Genomic DNA, 19,665 nt, shown 5'->3' with positions numbered 1-19,665 from the left:
TGCACCATGGATCTTTTATCCATCCAGTTTGATAAACAAGACAAATGTATCACGTGGTTTCACAACTCAAGACTATTCAGAGACAGCTCACCAGTGTGGATATTGCAAGGATATTGCCCAGGAATTTATAGGCACAGAGCAGGGCAGATCATGTTCCACATACCACTATATAGGATTAAACTGTTGAAATCTATGTTTTTAGTTTAATTAGTTAAAGGGCAGATGGCATCAATTTCAGGTAGTCAAGTTCTATTAGCATCTGACAAGAAGTGAAGCTTGGAGAAATCACATATGCGATATGAAGTGTACCACCCAATTGAGTACCAGACGCCTATTATTTTTGTGAGCTGTAGTGAAGATCAGAGATCATTTGGGTCAACAGTGGTTAAATTGTGAAAACATTGTAAACATGATACCTCAAGGGAAGATTTGACAAATCGCTAATTAATGTACATAACCATTGCATCATGCATAGAAATTATATCTTTTATATCTTGAAACTTTACCTAGGAAACATTGTAGTTAAATGAATCACATATTTTCACAGCTGTTATATTGTGCAACAGAGGAGAAGCTTTCTCACATCAAATTTGTATAGAAAATTCGTGCTTACTCACCACTTCGATAAAATGTTACGTTGGTTACTCAGCATCCCTCTGAACCTAGAAGTGACTCTCTAAAGCTCTAAAATAATGCCTGTGTTTTTTGCCAAATTACAATAAGTCATTCAAGCTTGCATGTGGCAATATAACCAAAGAAAAGTAAAACCAACTGCCAGACATGTACAGGATTGTAAAAAAAAGATGTAAAAATACTTATCATCTTTTCACAGAGTATCATGCCTCCGAAGCCACCAATGAAAAAACAAAAATTAAAGTTTTTCCATACAAAGGTAAACGACGACCTGACCCAGACGAGGTCCCCATTTGAGTACACAAGATGTAGTCAACAGATGGAGAGGAGTGGCCCTTTGACTAGGACATACCCTGAGAGCAGTTTATTTGCTGGGGAGACATACCCATATCCACATGCTACTGAGGAGCTCCATCAAGGTGATCCAAGCCCTCTCACAGGAGAACTCAGTATTCGTTCTCTGTCAGCATCATCATCACAATCATCTGATGGCTGGAGAAACAGGAAGAGAGAAGCTGCAAATGCTTGGCAGGCACTTCGTTCCAAGCTTACCAAGGCTTTCATTGAGTCAGTTGCCCCAAGCTCCAACATGTGTGATTCCTGCAACACTGTAATTTCAGAACCAGTAATGTGTGAAGACTGCACCTCAAGACCTATCTTCTGCGGGGAGTGTGCGGTAGAAAGTCACAGAGAGAATGTACAGTTCCATCATTTAGTACAGTTTAAGGTAAAAGCCATTTTTGTGTTTTCAGAGAGCATATTTTACACCAGCCCGTCCAGATTGAGGTAGCCAATGCTCTAGTTGAAGATTACCAAACTACACACAAATAACTTCAAAACCAATTATATATTATATTCACACAAAGTAAAAAAAAAATAATGAGAATATGTGGCTTTGTTCTTTAGCGCCATGTTTAGGGATTGGCACTGCGATGCCAATTCCTGAAATTGGATCACAATCAAGTAGTTTTTTTTTTGGTCTGTGCGCTGTGATATGTAAGTAGAGTACTTGCACATGTACTGTATGTCCTGTCAAGTACGGGTTATCATTATTTCAAATTCACAAAATGGTTACTCATGATTTCTTTTGGTAGCTTCTACTGAATGATCCCAAGGTGGGATTTACTGTATGGAAATTACGGCTTTCACTAACAGTAGTTCCTCCTAGCTTTTGGTTTCTGAATAGGAACTTACAGTATATGCCAATTTCTAGTGTTCTTGCATGGTTACATTTCTAGGGTACTGTAATGGGTAGTGGCATGGATGAATTAAAACAGTACACTCAATGAAGCTACAAATTCTGATTCTCATGCACCTATTACAATATTATCTTTTATGAATTATGAATGTAACACATTTTGTCATACTGGGTCCAAAACCTGCTTTCTTTAACAATGGAGTAACGGTAGCTATCTTCCATTTGTCAGGAACATTACCATCTTTAAGTGAAAGATTTATCATGGTAGTCAATACAGGCAAAAGGGGGTCAAGACACTTTCTAAGTAACCAAGTGGGTATTGGGTCAAGATTGCAGGTAGCCGTATTGGAGGATTTGATAATTGTGCGAACTTCATCGTTAGAAAGTGGCTTGAACCCAGTCAACTTCGATTGGAAATGCTGTTGAACATAAGGTTCAAAAGTACCAGTAGCAATGAAATCAATGTTTGCATTAATTTTATCAATTTTAGATATAAAAAATTGTCCGAAGTCATTAACAAGTTCCATAGTATTCTGGTGTGGCGGATAAGAAACAACTTGCTTTTTATTACACGATGACTTTACAACAGTAAACAGTTTCCTGGTGTCGCCTTCACAGTCCCGGATGGTTGATGTATAAAAGGACTTTTTAGCATAGTCCAGATGGAATGAATACTCATTCCGCAAAGAGCGATGGACCCGTCTGTGAGTTTCAAGACCAGATTTGCGGAAAACTCTCTCAGCCTTTCGACAAGCGGAACGTAGTATTTTCAAATGATCGGAGAACCAAGGTACTGTTGGCCTAACGGTAATTACTCTGGTCAGAACTGGTGCGTGGATATCAAGGACAGATGTTAAAGTACGATCATAGCATTCAATTAAACTCTCTAAATCAAGCCATTCAGTTGTGCATAATGAGGATTGCAAAATATCTGTACAAAATTGATCAATATGAATACTTCGATATTTCCGGTATTTAATTTCTTTGGTTGAATGTTTGGTAATAGGAAGGTCAAGATAACATCTAATTGACCAATGATCAGACACTTTTAAAGCAGCTTGTGGAGATGATAACACGATATCGTTAGTGGATCGTCTGATGATTAAATCATGTCCGGAGTGTGTCCGGAGTCGTGAGTTGGAATGGAGACATGTTGCTGGAGACTAAACGTATTCATAATATCAGTAAATTTAGTCGCATCAGTACTAGTGTGATCATCCACATGAATAATAAAATCGCCAGTAAGAATAAGATAAGCTACAGCTGCACCAAGAACACAAAATCAATCATTAGATCACACAACAGCAAGATTATCAGCAACGAAAAACCAGACGCAAGTGAAAGAAAATGCAACTGCAGGGACAAGCAGGCCTGCCCCCTCGGAGGTAAATGTCTGACCGAGGCAGTAATATACAGAGCGGACGTAACATCGGGGGGCGAACAAAAGACTTACGTTGGATTATCAGGGGGGCCGTTCAAACTAAGGTACAACAGTCACAAAAAATCACTCAAACACGAAAGACACGCGAAGGAGACAGAACTATCAAAATACGTTTGGGAGCTCAAAAAGCGAAGCAAAGATTTTAGCATCACGTGGAAAATAATCCGAGAATCTAATACACAAATGCGTACATCGGATCAATGTAATCTCTGCATTGAGGAGAAGGTGGAAAAACTTCGGCTGAGAAACCAAAATCTGCTGAATAAAAGAACTGAGCTTTTGTCAAAGTGTCGACACAGAAAAAAGCGGAAAAAATAACAGCACCACGCTACAGACAGACAACCTGATCGTTAGCTATCTGACGATTGCGAAGAAGCATGAAACTCGAGTAACAACGCAAACTTTGTACGAGTGTACATTATTTATATCTATCCAGCTCTATACCCAGGTATATTGAGCACTCTTCACCTGGAATTAATGCCATCTATCATATATATATATAAATATATATATATATATATATATATATATATATTATACATATCAGTTGTCATATAAGATGTCATCTTCATCTCTTTCTTTAGAAAGAAGAATATATCATTTAAGTCTTCACATTTATCAAAGATATTTAGACAGTACAAAGTAGTTCTACACTATACCTCATGCATTCATCTGATTCACATGCTGATAAGAAATGGCCCCAAACCACATACATTTGAACAGTACAATCACGTTTGTGACGCTATCGATTCAGTATGCTTCCATACATCAAACGTTGATTAGGCCACCCTTACCCACTTGAACACTGACTTATCGAACGCCTAGTTAAAGCGTTGTGTATGTATTTGGGGTCGCTAACAGGAAGACAAAATGAGAGTATTGTAAGATACTCATTTAAAAAAAAATCTCTAGCCCAAAGAAATTTGTAATTGTAAGAATGTTAACACATATTGCTTTTATTTCTTTAATACGTAAGACGATGATTGTGTTGTTGTGAAGTTATATATGTTTAAGATATTGAAAGAACTATTAACTGTATTAACCAGTCCTTAACAACGCTGCATTGTCTTAGGTCTTTCAAGTCTTAATTAATACAAAGTTACTCTACACTTTTATGAAAATGAGATATATAATGAAATAGTCCAAACAGTTTCAACAATTTTCAGAATAATGTGAAGTTAACACACGAAGCTTTTCAGTATAATCGAATTCGATTGTCTGTGTCGCATAGTTTTTTTTTTATGGAACAGTTAGTTTAGAAATTTGTTAATGGATATCCGCAAAAATATTTTGAGAAGATTCTACTTGTTTACATGGATTCCTCTCCTTTCTAACTATCGGGGCGTAGTTTCATTTTTGTATATTTGATGTTATATCGCCCACCAGGAAGGTTATACCAAGAAATGGTCTTGTGAGAGTCATGGCTGTCGAAGTAGAGACCGTTGAGGTGAGAGTGATAACAAGTATTGAACCACCAGGCACCATGATAATAAGATGCACAATTATAACTACTATGCTTGTCATTTTCCCTGTCCCAGGTAGAGAAGGACATGTTTCGATGATAAGCCATGCGGTCATAATCTAGAATGAAGAAAGAAGATAAAACATTGTAGTTAGCGTTATCGTCATATTAGTAAACGAGAAACTTACGAAATATTTTTCTTGTATCAAAACATACCAGATTTTACGATGAAGCATTCCACAAACTTCATCAAGGTGGGTTAAGAACATCAATATGAGTCATTCGCAAAAGGGAAATAATAATTTTTGACACACGTTGTAGCAAAGATTTTATTTTTAATCCAAGTACAATTCGTTTTTTAAATATTTCCATGGTTTCATTTGTACACGTTTTCAAAATTTGGCTACCTTCGTCATTTTTCATTCATAGGAGTAACAGATAGGTCACCGCTTTTCTTATATAAAGGCCTATTGTTTATCGCAAAAGACGAGGGAAATGAGTTATTTCAGATATTTAAAAAGTTTTGACTCGAAGCCACTTGTTTTATGTCTTTCCCGTTGTTCTTGTTAATATTTTGCGTTGATTGTGTTAAATTATATTTTTATTTCTCTAGAAGCAAAGATAACATGTCTTACTTATTGTTATAACTTCGCATATGTATAAATAACAGTGCATTGTGTGTTGACTTTCATAAAGCAATATTTTAATGTAAAGTATATTAATGGGGCTTGAACGTGTTTGTTTGTTGTTGGTTTTTGTCACCGATAGAGTAATTTCTACGTTATTATCTCTCCTACATTATCGACAAGCTCAAAGAGCACAAACAACCCTTACTAGCATTGGTACAGTTGTAAGCTTACAGGATGAGGTATCAATCTGTGTATTGTAATACCCCATGATTGCCCTTACCGTTCACTTGCCAACATCCATGGGGATTTTGTTTTCGTGAAGAATGTAAGCAAATGAAAACGGTTTCTTTTGTTCGTGCAAATATATTTCCTTTGGATATCTCTTAAATGTAGCCCTTCATGTGGTTGAAGGTACCCCCTCCCAATAACATCGCATAGGGGAAACGAGTAAGGGGCTCGTTTATGATTAGTCTAACGTTAAGTTTTACCTGTACTTCAAACCATTGTTGTATACATTATCAAAACGAATTTATGATCGAATTTCCTTTAATTTATATTTGCATTAACAAAACATGGAATAGAATGATATTGCCCCAAAAACACAATGAAGGTGACTTTGGACCTAATGACATATTAGCATATAACTGGTTTTAACTTCCACACTTCCAATTTAAGTTTGTTAACCTCTTTCCAGCAACATCTTTGTTATAATATTGCGAAGTAGAATTTCTCTCCCATGCGTCAACTGTTTGTAGAAATGTATTAATTACATGGGAATAAAAAATAAACTAACTTGTTGTGCTTTCAGGCAGATAGGTTCCAAGATCTGTCATTCTGTATTTACTGATTTCATCGCTGATCCTGAAGAGGTCGTACTTGGCAAAGTAGGAAATACCATTCCTGCTGACCAGGTCGATACGTAGCTCGTAGTCACCCTGGTTAGTTATGTAGGATAACTTGTCGTTACCGAGCCAGAATTCTCGTTCTAAAAACCCAAATCCGTCTTTGTAGTCGTCCCAACGTCGGTAAAAATCCACAGCTCCATCAATCCTACGTTGAAATACCTATTGGGAAAAAAAACAGGAATGATTTAATGATTAATGAGTTAAACTCCGTAATATTCATATAAAGGCTGATATATATGTAATATAAATTCAAGTTGTCTACAGTATACTTACATATACCTTTCGTAGCACGTGGTTCATTTTCTGGGAGTGACTGAAAAATATTCTTCTACAACAATTTCATTGTTTGCCGATGGTTGCAATACTTCAGCCCAAAATTAATATTGGTTAACGAAGACAAATCCTTAGGATTTGACATTCCGTGCAATCCCCCCCCCCCCCCACCCGCCTCGCTCACACCGTAATCACGAAACAAGAATAACACAAATTTAGCCAACTCACCGTCCATCCACCTCCATCTATTGAATTATTACAGTGGACGTTGAAAGGTTCAGGACCACCGTCAGGCTGAATCATGAAAACACCAGATTCAGTTTGATCATCACATTGTTCATAGACGTCCTTGCAATCTCTCGGATACTGAGGCTCTTGGTAGTAGAAGTAAGAGGAACCTGATAAAATAGTCGTCGAGATGAAAATACAAAAATGTGTGTTGTAAAAAACTCTCTTAATAACCAGATTTACCAGATATAAGTAATTCAGAGATATGATGCCCTTCTTACATAGAGATATTTACCTTTTTGTTTCCCTTCACATTGATACATTATAATACAATCTTAAATGTATATTTATTAAGTTTCTATCGTTTTTTTCTCAGAAAAGGCGATGACATCTCGTAAAAGTATGTTAAAAAGTTAATTTTCGTAATAGCTAACATTTCGTAATAGCTAATATTCGTCATAGCTAATATTCAAATAACTCCATTGCTCAAAACACTTTTTTAAGCTATAAGGCTAGGTAGCAAAAGCTAAACTTTAACACGGGTTTGATGTTTAATACTAAAACTTAGAAATATATATTTTTTTTTAAAACACTGTAACCCATTTCGAACACAGAAAGAACTTAATAGTTTACTTTTGAAAACAATTACTTAATTTCAGTCTCACTTCTTTGTCTGTTTCTACTGATCTTTTCAGAAGGTCCCAGATCATTCTGTAAATATGTAAACAAATCAACAAGTTCTTAGTAGATAGAATGGTATCATAGATTCGACGATGGATTCGAAATGGACTTGTTAGGTATATTACTGTTCGTTTTAATAACACAACTATAAAATATGTTATTCGTGGTGCATTACACCTGAAAACAAATATGTAGTCTGTTCTAAGTAATATCACGAAATCAGTTGATGTTTTAAAATCGCTGATTAATATATTGTAGTGAAACAGACAAAGAATTGCAAATATAAAAGAAGACTTTACCTTGTGTAATTTGATTTTCGTATGATTAAATTTGGGCAATACTTATAGCAATACGTTTACTATTATAAAAATAAAGGGTTTTGTTAAAATCTTCATCTGGGGATACTTCTGCAACTTAAATATAAGTGCTCAAATATCGCTAATATTTTCGACATAGTTTACAATTCTGTTTACTGTTGATTTGGTTTTCAATTTTACATGTCGATAGTTACTATTTAACATGTCAATAGTTACTCAAAATGAGATTTCAATTGTCCAAATTTGGTTACCAAATGAAAGATAAAGAGCGATTAATTAACTTATACCGTTCTGTTTTTTATAGCAGTGTTAATAAAGTGCAAATTTACGGATTCAAGATAATCCAAAACATGTTGTATGGTAATTAATTAATAATTGGATCATTAATATGCTTATTTTGTACTAATAACCTACATTTGTTTGATGGGCATAAATTATGACAATCGAAGATTTATTTTTTTAGTGAGAAAGCTGTTAAAAATATTTAGGGAAAAGTATACACCGTAAAACACAGCCGAAGGACACAGTCAATTTTAGCTGCAGGTTTATGATAAACATATAAATGTTATCAGCGTATTTGTTCTCCATGGGATAGTTCTCAACATATTTTTTTCAATGATTATCCAGTTACTATAGTCCATAACATAACGATAGTATTCTCAAAAAAAAATTGCTAGATGACCTTTATAAATCACGGAAAGTGAAATTTCCCCATTCTCTATAATATTTAAAGCAAAAATCGTATTTATAACATTATCCAGAAGGTTAAGTTCTTTTATTAAGTTTGGTATCATTTAGGAATCTTTATAGACGAGGAATCATACCAATTTCTTTAAGAATCAATCCCAACTAAATATTCGTCATTAACACGTAAAGATAGCAGAGAGATTAAACTTAGAACGTTGTATAGCAACTAACAAAAAGTAATAGAATATAATACCATCAGTATGACCTGATAACGCTAGGAACAAGAACAGAACATCTACAACAACAAAAATACTGCCACAAGGTAAATTGCTTGGATGGAGAGTAAAGTTTGCCCATTCTGCGATATTTACAGAAAGAAAAATCGTACAACTTTAAATTATTCAGAATATCCTGTTTATTTATTTTAACAATTAACAAAACGATTATAAAATATATTAAATTAAAGATATAGTGATAAAGAAAGTTGCACTATGTGATTTTATCGAGTTTGATTTCGATAGCTGTTTTATTTCAAAGTTTCAAACTTAATTGTGATCTTAAAATAACATACATTCAACGGTTAAATTGCCAATGAAACGCACTGCTATTTCTTTTTTAATGTCGATGGAATATTCAAAGTAACAAATTTAAACTAAAACTAAAAATTTCAATTTAAAAAGTTAATATTTTAAGCGCGTATTTGACCAATTTATGAGTAAACCAAAGTTTAAGGATCGCAAGAATGAATACTCATATTAGTATAGATTGAGTATACGAATGAACAAGTAAGGGTGTACACGAGGGTATGGTAAAGATTACCGACCAAATGTGGTTTTATGTTTTGTATTTCTAATAACTTACTCCTAATTATTGTTAAAATAATTTTAAACTTGCTGATCAATGAATTGTAGTGAAACAGACAAAGAATTGTAAAAATAAAAGGAGACGAATATTCTTTGCTTGAAGTGATTTTCATATGTTTATATTTGTGTAATAACTATAGCATTGCGACAACTTTTATAAAAAATAAAGGATTTTGTTCAATTCGTCATCAGACGATACTACTAAAAGTAAATATGAGTGCTATAAGATCGCTAATATTTTCGACAAAGTTTACAGTTCTGACTACTGTTGATTTGGTTTTCACGTTTTCATGTTTAAATTTACTATTTTACATATCGAGAAGTACTCATAATGAGATTTCAGTTGTCATCAATTCGCGTCACAATTTATTAACCAAATGACAGATAACGAGCTAGAAATCAATAAACATGTCCCGTTCTTTTTCTTAAGCAGTATTAATCAACGAAAAATTAAAGATTGAAGATAGTCAACAGTTTTGTATGGTAATTAATTATTATATATATTTCCTACATCACCGTACAAGTACAAGTAGAATTGTAAGTCATTTTTAGTATAATCTTACAACCGATGTTCATTACAGAGTATCAGATCTATTAATGTTGTCTGGTGTAACATAATTTGACATTTGACAGTTTCGAGGGCAAGATTATATAAAAAATAGCTTCAATCTAATCATAAAGATGGGATAAGATATTGTTATAAATATTTAATTCACATGCAAAACGCACTAAATCACAGACAACATGACTGTATTCAAACAAGCTAGTTAGAACAAATTTGATGAATTCTGTACATTCTCAACTAGATTTAAATTTACGAGCTTGCTTCAAAAATTATCTTAAATTGAGTCGTCGAAAGATCAAATACTGCTATATATGTTCGAGCTGGGAATAAATATTGTTATATTTAATTTACATTGAAAAATTAAAACAAGGTGATACAAGTCTTTAGATGGTGTTTTTGTAAGTTATACAACTTGTTGTGGCTGATACATATCTAGTGAATGGTTCACATTTCTTTGAGAAACAAGATAGTATCATTTTTTTATTCTTCTTTTTTTCTGTCTGTAAATTACATATTTAGCACTAACGGGGGAAGATACTTCGATCCTTGCGAACTAAATGTTAGTATATTTATGACAGATGTGACTAATTTATAAAGAAAATCGCTCCAGTTTTGAAGAATTAAGTCCTATAAACAAAAAAATCATATAAATAACTGGATTATAGTTAAGCGTTGAAAGGATACACAGATTATTAGAACACAGAGTTGCTTCGTTTATCTGTTTTGGTCTTGCTTTGGTATAGGTCGTCGTTTTTTAAGTGCTTTGAATAAAATGCATTTGCAAGTTTAAGTTTTGCTGCAACTTAGCATAAAGAAGCTTCGAAAAGAAGTTAAAGAACAGTAAACAGAGAGATTTACGTTAAAATTAAGCCATGGTCTATTACCAAACGTTGAAAACGCGAAAATGTTTGAAGACTTACCACCTGCCCGATGATTCGGTGAAATCCAACCGTTGCAGGCAAACACCAAAGACGCACAAACACAATAACGTCAACTTCATGTTTTATGGTGTGAAGCGATGAACTTTATAGAATGAAGTGATCTGGAGAGAGTCTATCAGCAGAATGAAGAAATCTCAACTTAACACGATACATCTTATGAATCAAGGAAACAGTTGACAAGACTAAGGAGACCTTGAATTATCTCATATCCTTATACTGAATATTCATCAGCTTCAATTGGTATGAAGATAAACATATGAATTTGAAGAAAAAACTTGGTTCAGTTCTTAATGGAAATGTTATAATGTGTTTGATTTATATTCAATAGTCATTATTCCACAATACCAACTTTAAGCTTGTATTGTTTTTGTTTTTTTTTTGTTTTGTTTTTTGTACACAATGGTGAACTTGATGTGGTGGTTGGTGTTAGAACCGTATATAGGATGTTGAAAGATAGATACTACTTTACATATACTCATGAATGTAGAGGTCTACGCATACACGGAAGAGTAGAATTGATCTCTATTTGTTATGAGTAAGGAAAAGAAACCTTAGCAATCAGGCAGCATTGAACCAGTGCGCCATGAGATCGTAAAGTCAATATGAATATTGGGGAATAAAGTTAGGTAACATACAGCAGTATGTGATGTGAGTTAAACAATAATCGGATTTGTCTTTTACATAATAATACGGACAATGTATCCCATCATCGCTGTTGTCATTCTTGAATTTTCTCATCTTGTCTATGCTCTGTTGAAAAATAAGACATTTTTTTTTTATATAACATCTTATGACGACATGCGCTGAACACACTAGAGTTTTTCAAATGTATCCTTTTTGCGATTGTAAGAGAAACCTGTGAAGTACGTAAACATAATACTTTGTTTGATAACTAAGAGTTTCACACATAAGTACTTTCCTTATTCTCTTCAAATTTTCTCAAAATGGAGAATACACCATTATTCCTCTTGAAGTTTGAACGTTCCTTTTGAAAATGCAACGACTATAGGTTAAGTTGTCAACATTTCCGAACCAGAGTCTTTTCCAGCACTGCCATTTGCCTTCAACTTTTTTTTTTCTTTTTGCCACCACACCACTACATGAGCCAAGCGCTACCTGTCGTTTTTATTTTATAAATATGTGGAAAGGTGGGCGTTGTATCATTGCTAGAAATGACTAATAACTTCCAAGGTACTGTCATCATATGCTTAATATTATCCTTCACTGTTGGTTGAAAGCTAAATCTCAATACCTTGTCCCTAACTCCAAATATAGTTCATTAAAATTTTATCAATTTTTGGGTGTGCATGTCACAAAAGCAGTTACTCTTCAAACTTTTATTTATAGTCTATTATAGACTTTATGTTGATTAATCCTTCAAACTTGATACATGTGAATTGTTTCCTCCAAGCATAAATGATTAAAATATTATATTAAAAAAAAAAACTATTCAACTTACATGCACTGATGACATCACTCTCTCTGTTATTACCAGATGCACTTACTAAATATAGATATAAAGATAGATAGATATGAAATAGATAACGGGAATATACTCCTTTTAGTTTGAACATTATTAGTTTCTGAAGCAAACATGATGATTTCCCTGTCACATGTTTTGTTCCAGGAAAGACGATTCGTATTTATGATGTTAATTTCGCCCCATTCCAATCTTGCCTGCTAAAATATTCTCTATTTTCGATGGATTTGAATCTCACAAAAACACTATTATTTACTAGATTATATAAACAAAGAGTAGCATACTACAAAAATAACGTAAACAATATGCACTGATTTGCACTATTATATTAAATAACATAAAGCTTCAATTTTATTTAGTGACACCATCTTTATGAAATATTAAGGAGCAAATCATAAGTAGGTATGAACTAAATATTATAAATGATAAAGCGATGAATTGATTTATAAACAGAGTGATAGATTATAAAACTTGCTTTGCCTGACTTGTTGGTGTTATCAGTTTCTTATAATATTCATCTCAGCTGATAAGCATACTGGAATCAACAATTTACGAAGAGTGATATTTGGATTAATCACCTTCGAAAAGACATTGGTGTATTTCTTGTTCTTATACCATATAATGCTATTCATTATAAATATATTATAAATAGCCGTACTCATCTCTTATGTGTATTTATTCTTTCGTTCTATTTCTTGGAGTTTATCCATAATTTAAGTTATGTTATTGTTTTTCTTTACTCCTATGTCATCTTTCATCTCTTGGTTTTCTTCTTCGCGACCAACATAAATATGAAGTTTTTTTTTTCAGTTTTCGAGTATTCAGTCCATCAATTAGACAGTCTATCAATTTCTTGAGTAACTACATAGATCTGACCAGAGGGGAGGGGTTGGGAGAGGTACAGCCCTGAATATATTTTGAATAGAGAATAGTGTTTCCTCAATATCATAATATACTTCAGGAAAATCAAAGGCTTCACAAAGAGGTTCCCGTTACATAAAGATCTTCAGGATCGGACCTGGTTTTCTGCGACATGTATACACGTGTCTCACTAAGTAAATGTGATAGCGTAATTTTAGTTCCATAATTATCATTTGGACTGTAAAGGTCTCGAAGATGTTAATATAAACCCCTCTGTAAAAGTTGGATGTCTGGTAAGACTATATAAATATGATGGAAGAGAGACTCAGAGAGGATTGACGTTTATCTTATTCGTGTATATTGAAAATCGAGTTTTACAGAGTCTGTGTAGAACCACAGAGTTTCTTACGAGTATGATTATGTTACATCCCCCTTTTTCAGTTTAAGATGGAATCAAGGTAAATCAAAAGATTTTTGTTGTTATGTTGAAGAATTTAATAACGAGAAAAGACGATGCTGAGTGAAATATATATGGAAGGTGGTTAGCAAATAAAACAAAACTATATACATCAGGCTATGTTTTTTTAATGTCTACAAGGGTGATCAATCTGGCGAGAACCTCTGAGGTGGTCGAAGAAGTCTTCCAAATCTGCTTCTGTCACTTGATGCCTCAGCAGCGGGTGTGTAGAACGTCACATGCTTGGCTGGGTCTGCGTTGCCTGATTGATGGGATGAGTCCGTTGTATTGGAGGTTGACGGAAATGTGGGTAAGACTACAGCTTCTCTGATGTGCTGACGGTTTCTTCGCACTACTTCTCCGTTGGGTGTTTCAATGATGTAGGACCTTGGTTCTGCAGTTTTGTTCCTTACTGTGGCAGGGAACCAGTGTCCTGTGTCTTGGTTTTGCACATGGACGTGTTGACCTGGGTAAAGTGGTGGAAGTGTCTGGGGGAGAGCATGTTTGTCAAAATGAAGTGACATGGTCAAAACTCCACGCACTTGCAAATTGCTTGAAGAGTTCGCTGGCAAACTGAGGTCCGTTGTCGCTGACAACCTTTTCTGGTATCCCATGTTCACTGAAACCTGTTTCATGGCAACGATAACAGCGTGACTACTACAGTTTCCAGGAATTTTCCTTATGATGGGATACTTTGTGTAATAATCGGCTATTATCAACCACTGATTGTCGCTGAACTCAAATAGATCAACACCAATGGTGTTCCATGGTTTTGTTGGCAGGTCATGTTGTAATAGCGGTTCTGCTTGTTGAGATGGTTGATGTTCTTGACATATGGCACATGAATGCACCAGGTCGTCGATGTGCTTGTTGATATTTGGCCAGTATACTGTTTCTCTTGCCAGCAGCTTGGTTTTTTCCCGACCAAGGTGGGGTACATGAAGCTGTTGTAGTATGTTCTGCCTCATGGTTTTCGGAATGACCACACGTTGGCCTTTGAGGATACATCCGTTGTCGACAGAGAGTTCATTCCTGAAGCCCCAATATGGTCGTATGTCTGTCGGCAGTTCCTTGATATGGTCTGGCCAGCCGGTGACGATGATCTCTGATAGTTGTTGGAGCAGTGGGTCTTGTCGTGTTTCCCTCTGCAACTGTACCATCCTCTCTGTTGAGAACCTCACTAGGTCGACTCGAATGTCAAGGTCAATGATTGTTGACTCTCTTGGGTTGGGAAACCTTGACAGAGCATCTGCCAGTTGGTTGTCGGTCCCAGGGCGATGTTCGATGGTGAAATTGTAACCTTGAAGTTTTACCAACATGCGTTGCAGACGTGGCGGCGCTGATATGACTGGCTTTTGGGTGATCATGATAAGGGGTTTATGATCTGTGATCACGTGAAACTCTCGGCCAAACAGGTAGGTGTGAAAACGATGACAACCAAAAACAATTGAAAGCAGTTCCCTTTCAATGTAGGCATACCTTTGCTCTGTTTGTGTGAGGCTTTTGCTTGCATATGCCACTGGCTGCAAAAATCCATCCTCATTCTTTTGAAGAAGGGCCACCCCGAGTCCCTTGAGGCTGGCATCACACTGGAGATACACAGGTTCTTCTGAGGTGTAGTACAGAAGCAAGGATGAGGCTGAAATTTCCTGCTTCAGTTGATTGAAAGTGGATTGGTGGTGAGCTTCCCACAAAAACTCTGTGTTTGCTTTGAGTAGATCTCTGAGTGTGGATGTTTTGCTGCTGAAGTCCTTTACAAAACTGGACAAGTATGTCAACATTCCAAGAAACTGTTGGAGTTCTGTTTTGTTACTTGGAGGTGTCATGGACTGAATGTCTGCGACTTTTGCTGGATCTGGGTGTATGCCCTGGCTGGTGTAAACGTTTCCAAAAAAGGAAATGCTGTTTGTTTTGACGACACACTTGTTTGAGTTGAGGGCTAAGCCATGTTTCTTGGCTTGTTCCATGAAGTTGATTAAGTTTTCATCATGTTCCTTGTCCGTTTTCCCAAATATTACTGTCATCAGCTATGCCACATGCTCCGTTGCACCTCTCAAGAATTCTATCCATTTCAAAAGAATGAAGATGTCTTGACTTACTGTTAGACCGAAGGGTAGGCGTTGGAAGCAATATCTCCTGAAAGGCGTTTGAAATGTTGTTAGTTTTTGGCTTTCGGTATCGAGTTTGAACGCCCAATATCCGGCTTTTGCATCGAGTTTCGAAAACACCTTTGCCCCTGAGAACTTGTGGTTTAATTCTTCAAGCGTTGGTGTCTTGTGGATAGGTCTTATGAGCGCTTGGTTGAGATGCTTTGGGTCTAAGCACACCCTTAGGCTTCCGTCTCGCTTTGTGACGTACGTGAGGGAGCTGACCCACTCGGTTGGTTCCTCGATGCGTCTGATGATGCTCTGGCTTTCCATTGAGTCCAGCTCTTGTTTGATCTTTCCTCGGAGAGCGATTGGTGTTTTTCTTGGTGGGTCTATGTGGCTTGGCACATTTGGATCCAGGACAAGTTTGTGCTCATTTTGGAATTCGCCTATTTTGTCAAACTGATTTGGATAGGCTTGCTTCAGGTCTTGAATACTGTTGATGTTTGATTGTTCCTTTGTTATGGCGCAGTGCAAGGTGATGAGGTGTAGATCCCTGCAAGAGTTCAATCCTAGTATTGCTGGACCTGTTACGTCGACCACAAAGAATGTTGTTTGGAGCCATTCCTCTTGGAAACGAGATTCGAGTGTTGTAGTCCCAAAGCATTTGATTACTTCGTCATTGTATGCAGTTAATACACAGTTTGTCTCCTTTAGAAAACCCGGTGTTGGTTTTCCTGTATGATCAATATGTTCAGGATACATGTTTCTGTAGATTCTCATGGGTAAGGTATTTCCTTCTGCGCCTGTGTCCACCTTTATGTTTAGGAAATGAACACCTGGCTTGTTGTTGAGCTTAATGTCGATGTTGGCATGTACTTGATTTCTCGTTTCAGAAGAGTGCATTGATGACACCTTGATAGAGCTGAAGGGAAATGATTCCAGCTCCTTTGCGATCTGATCCTCTCTGTCCGGTAACTGTTGGATGGACTCGATATGTTTGTTTGTACGTGGCTGGTTATTACTGTGGGAGTCAAAGTTGTTACGACTTCTGTGTGCCCCTCTGGAATGAGACTGTCTTGACTTTGATTTCGATTGCCCACCTTTTTTAAACTTTGTTGTGAGGCATAACTTGGCCCAATGGCCCATCGTTCCGCATGCTCTGCACTGATCGTTTCGTGCGGGACAGTTACCTTTGACGTGATCACCACCACAGTTCCGGCATCTAGTGCCTTTCTTGTTGATCGTGGCAATTTAAGAAGTTGGCTTCGATTGCATAGCTTGTATGTCAGTGATGTGTGCTGCAGCTGCTTCATATCTACGACCTAGCTCTAAGACTTTTTGGATCGTAAATTCTTTTGGCTGACTCAAGAGTTCTTTCTGAAATTCAGAAATTGGAGTACTAGCAATGATTTGCTCCACTAGACGTTCGTCCACTTCTTCTTTCGTGAAATCACATTTTTTTGAAAGTAGCTTGCAACGGTTGACAAAATCATCAAGCTTTTCCCCGGGTTGTTGATAGTAGTTTCGTAGTTTCAGTTGTGCAATTCTGAAGTTTTCTGCTGGTTCTAGCTGTGCCATAAATTTTCCAAAAAGGGTACTGGCACATATTGATTCTTCAGCTGTTAAAGTCCAGCTGTTGTATCGCTGTAAGCCTTCCTCCCCAACAGCGAGAAGCAGAATGGGAACTTGGTCGGCTCCGGTTATCTTTTTTATTTGGAAATAGAGCTCAAGTCGTTGTTTGAACAGCTTGAATGATTCTCCCTGGTTCGATGAATTCCAATCCATTTTCGGTACACTATCTGCCATGGTTGATCTGTGTTGGCAATTCTCTGTGATGGGATGCTTAAAGAGTGTTGGAATAGCGCCACACTAATGATGAGCGCGAAAACAAACTTTGTATGAGAGGCAATCGTTAGGACACCCGTTAGAGAATCGCCGTATCCCGTTGTATCGTATACACAATAGTGTCGTTGTGGCCTATGTGTACTGAGTGATAGCGCTTGGCCTGTCGTTCCGGTGGTACTTACGGAGATACCGTCTCTAAAATCGTTGATTTCTGGCGTATGTCGATGAAGCTAGGACAGTGTTTACCTTCGGCGTGTTCCTGGTGTTGTAACCTTTGAATCGCTGCCACCATGTAAAAGTTGGATGTCTGGTAAGACTATATAAATATGATGGAAGAGAGACTCAGAGAGGATTGACGTTTATCTTAATCGTGTATATTGAAAATCGAGTTTTACAGAGTCTGTGTAGAACCACAGAGTTTCTTACGAGTATGATTATGTTACACCCTCGACAAACTCTTTCGATATTTTCTATTCCGCGATCGCCATCCGCTTCCGCATCCGTTTGAACGCGACAATACTGTTTTATTTCTACCGCTACCTGATCGATATATGTCAAGTTCGATAACTGTTGATCAATATATCAATATTATAAACATCTACACAATGACAATGCAGACATACTTGAAGATGATAGTGTAATACTTTCATTGGATTCTGAACAACTTTTAATTCATTTTTTCCCTTTTATTCAGAGTATAATTAAATAAACAGCATGGTCAAAAGAGTTGCTGACAATTATTGTTTGTCAATAGAGAATGCTTTACTTTTTCTGTAATCACGTAAGAATCCAGAATTTAAACAGCTATGCGGGTGACCCTTGGTTGGAAAAGAATTAAAAACATAGATTTGAAACTGCATTAAGAGGCATATGTAGTAATGCTACAACTAGGTTTAAATTAGATATATACGCACGGTTGTGCTATAATATTCACTTTTTTTGTATGTGTTGTGTTGAATAGAGGTGCACCCCCCCCCCCCTGGCCTGGATACGCGCCGGATATCCGCGCGGATGTTGGATTACGGGTAGTACGGACAACGTAGATCCCTTTGACTTTTGACCCGTAAAGACAGACCGTCATTCAGGTAGGTTGGATGATGCTAGACGAGAAGAATGTAAAATGGCAAACAAATTTTTGTTTTCATTATATTTTTTTTGTTTATTTATATGTCAGCATAGATCTGCTAGATTTAATTTCAAAACGTAAAAATGCAATTAAGGAAATGGACGCACAAGGAATTAAATTCACAGACAGACATTTTTATTCACTTAACTTGTATAGTCTCTGAGATCCTTGAATCTTAATGTGTATTATTATTATTTTCTCATTGCGCCATATAGTGAGGATGATATATTGAAGTTCCTTTGCCAGTTGTGCCATATACAGATATGCCAGTTAACATATCAACAGTTGCCATTGTAGTTTTCCTTCCTTTCCTTACCTCGGGGTGGGGGGGGGGCACCCATGCTATCTTCTATATAGAATAGGTACATAAGGTACATTCATATCATACTTTGCTTTCACATAAACCTATGATATATTGAAAGGCGTAGCTACAGGTGGTTCAATCAGTTAATATGTCCCTGGCCCGTAGTTCTCAGGGGAGTCCTGAGGGTTGGTTCCCAACAGTATTAGCCAACAGATGACAACTGCCAGTGATGAATATTAAATGAGTGCCAGCATGCCTACACCAAATTATTATTTCGCCGACAGTGGCGTAGCCAGAGGTAGATAGAATGTACCCCTCCCCCATTGGGACCACGCGAAGAAGTACCTGCCCTGCCCCCAAATTTTCTTGCAATGGTTAGCATTTTATGAAACACTTTAATGTAGTCAAATAATGGAAATGACATCATCGTTTAGCTTCTAAGATCTCTTATCGACAGAAAACTCATCTCATAGGCTCCCTCCCGTAAGCCCCACCTCTTTAGCCCCTCCCTGTACGGACGTCAGAACAATTTTTACGTCCTTTATATTTCAATTGTCTTTCGTAGTAGAGGGTAGAGGCTGTATTTGTGACAGTGCTAAATTGTCTAGCTCTACTTGTGTACATTTTATAGAAAAATTACGTAAACCAGTAGAACTTTTGGGATACCATTGTAATAAGA

General features: G+C 36.4%; 2 protein-coding genes across 3 annotated transcripts in view; both read right to left on the bottom strand.

The window, feature by feature from the left end:
* The window catches only part of LOC139973178 (uncharacterized), a 65,443-nt gene that overhangs the window by 31,633 nt on the left and 14,145 nt on the right, over positions 1-19,665 (bottom strand). The gene's annotated exons all lie outside the window — the stretch shown is intronic.
* Positions 4,603-6,962, bottom strand: LOC139973809 (fibrinogen-like protein A). The gene is made up of 3 exons (XM_071980678.1): positions 6,770-6,962; positions 6,157-6,427; positions 4,603-4,853 (listed from the first exon to the last, which is right to left on the bottom strand). The coding sequence occupies exons 1-3, from the start codon at positions 6,842-6,844 to the stop codon at positions 4,603-4,605; spliced, it is 597 nt and encodes a 198-aa protein (XP_071836779.1). The 5' UTR covers positions 6,845-6,962.

Source organism: Apostichopus japonicus, chromosome 9, assembly GCF_037975245.1.
Source record: "Apostichopus japonicus isolate 1M-3 chromosome 9, ASM3797524v1, whole genome shotgun sequence".
In the NCBI taxonomy this organism is placed as follows: domain Eukaryota; kingdom Metazoa; phylum Echinodermata; class Holothuroidea; order Aspidochirotida; family Stichopodidae; genus Apostichopus; species Apostichopus japonicus.
Note: the sequence above shows the minus strand (reverse complement) of the source record. Positions and strands in the feature narration are given on the sequence as shown.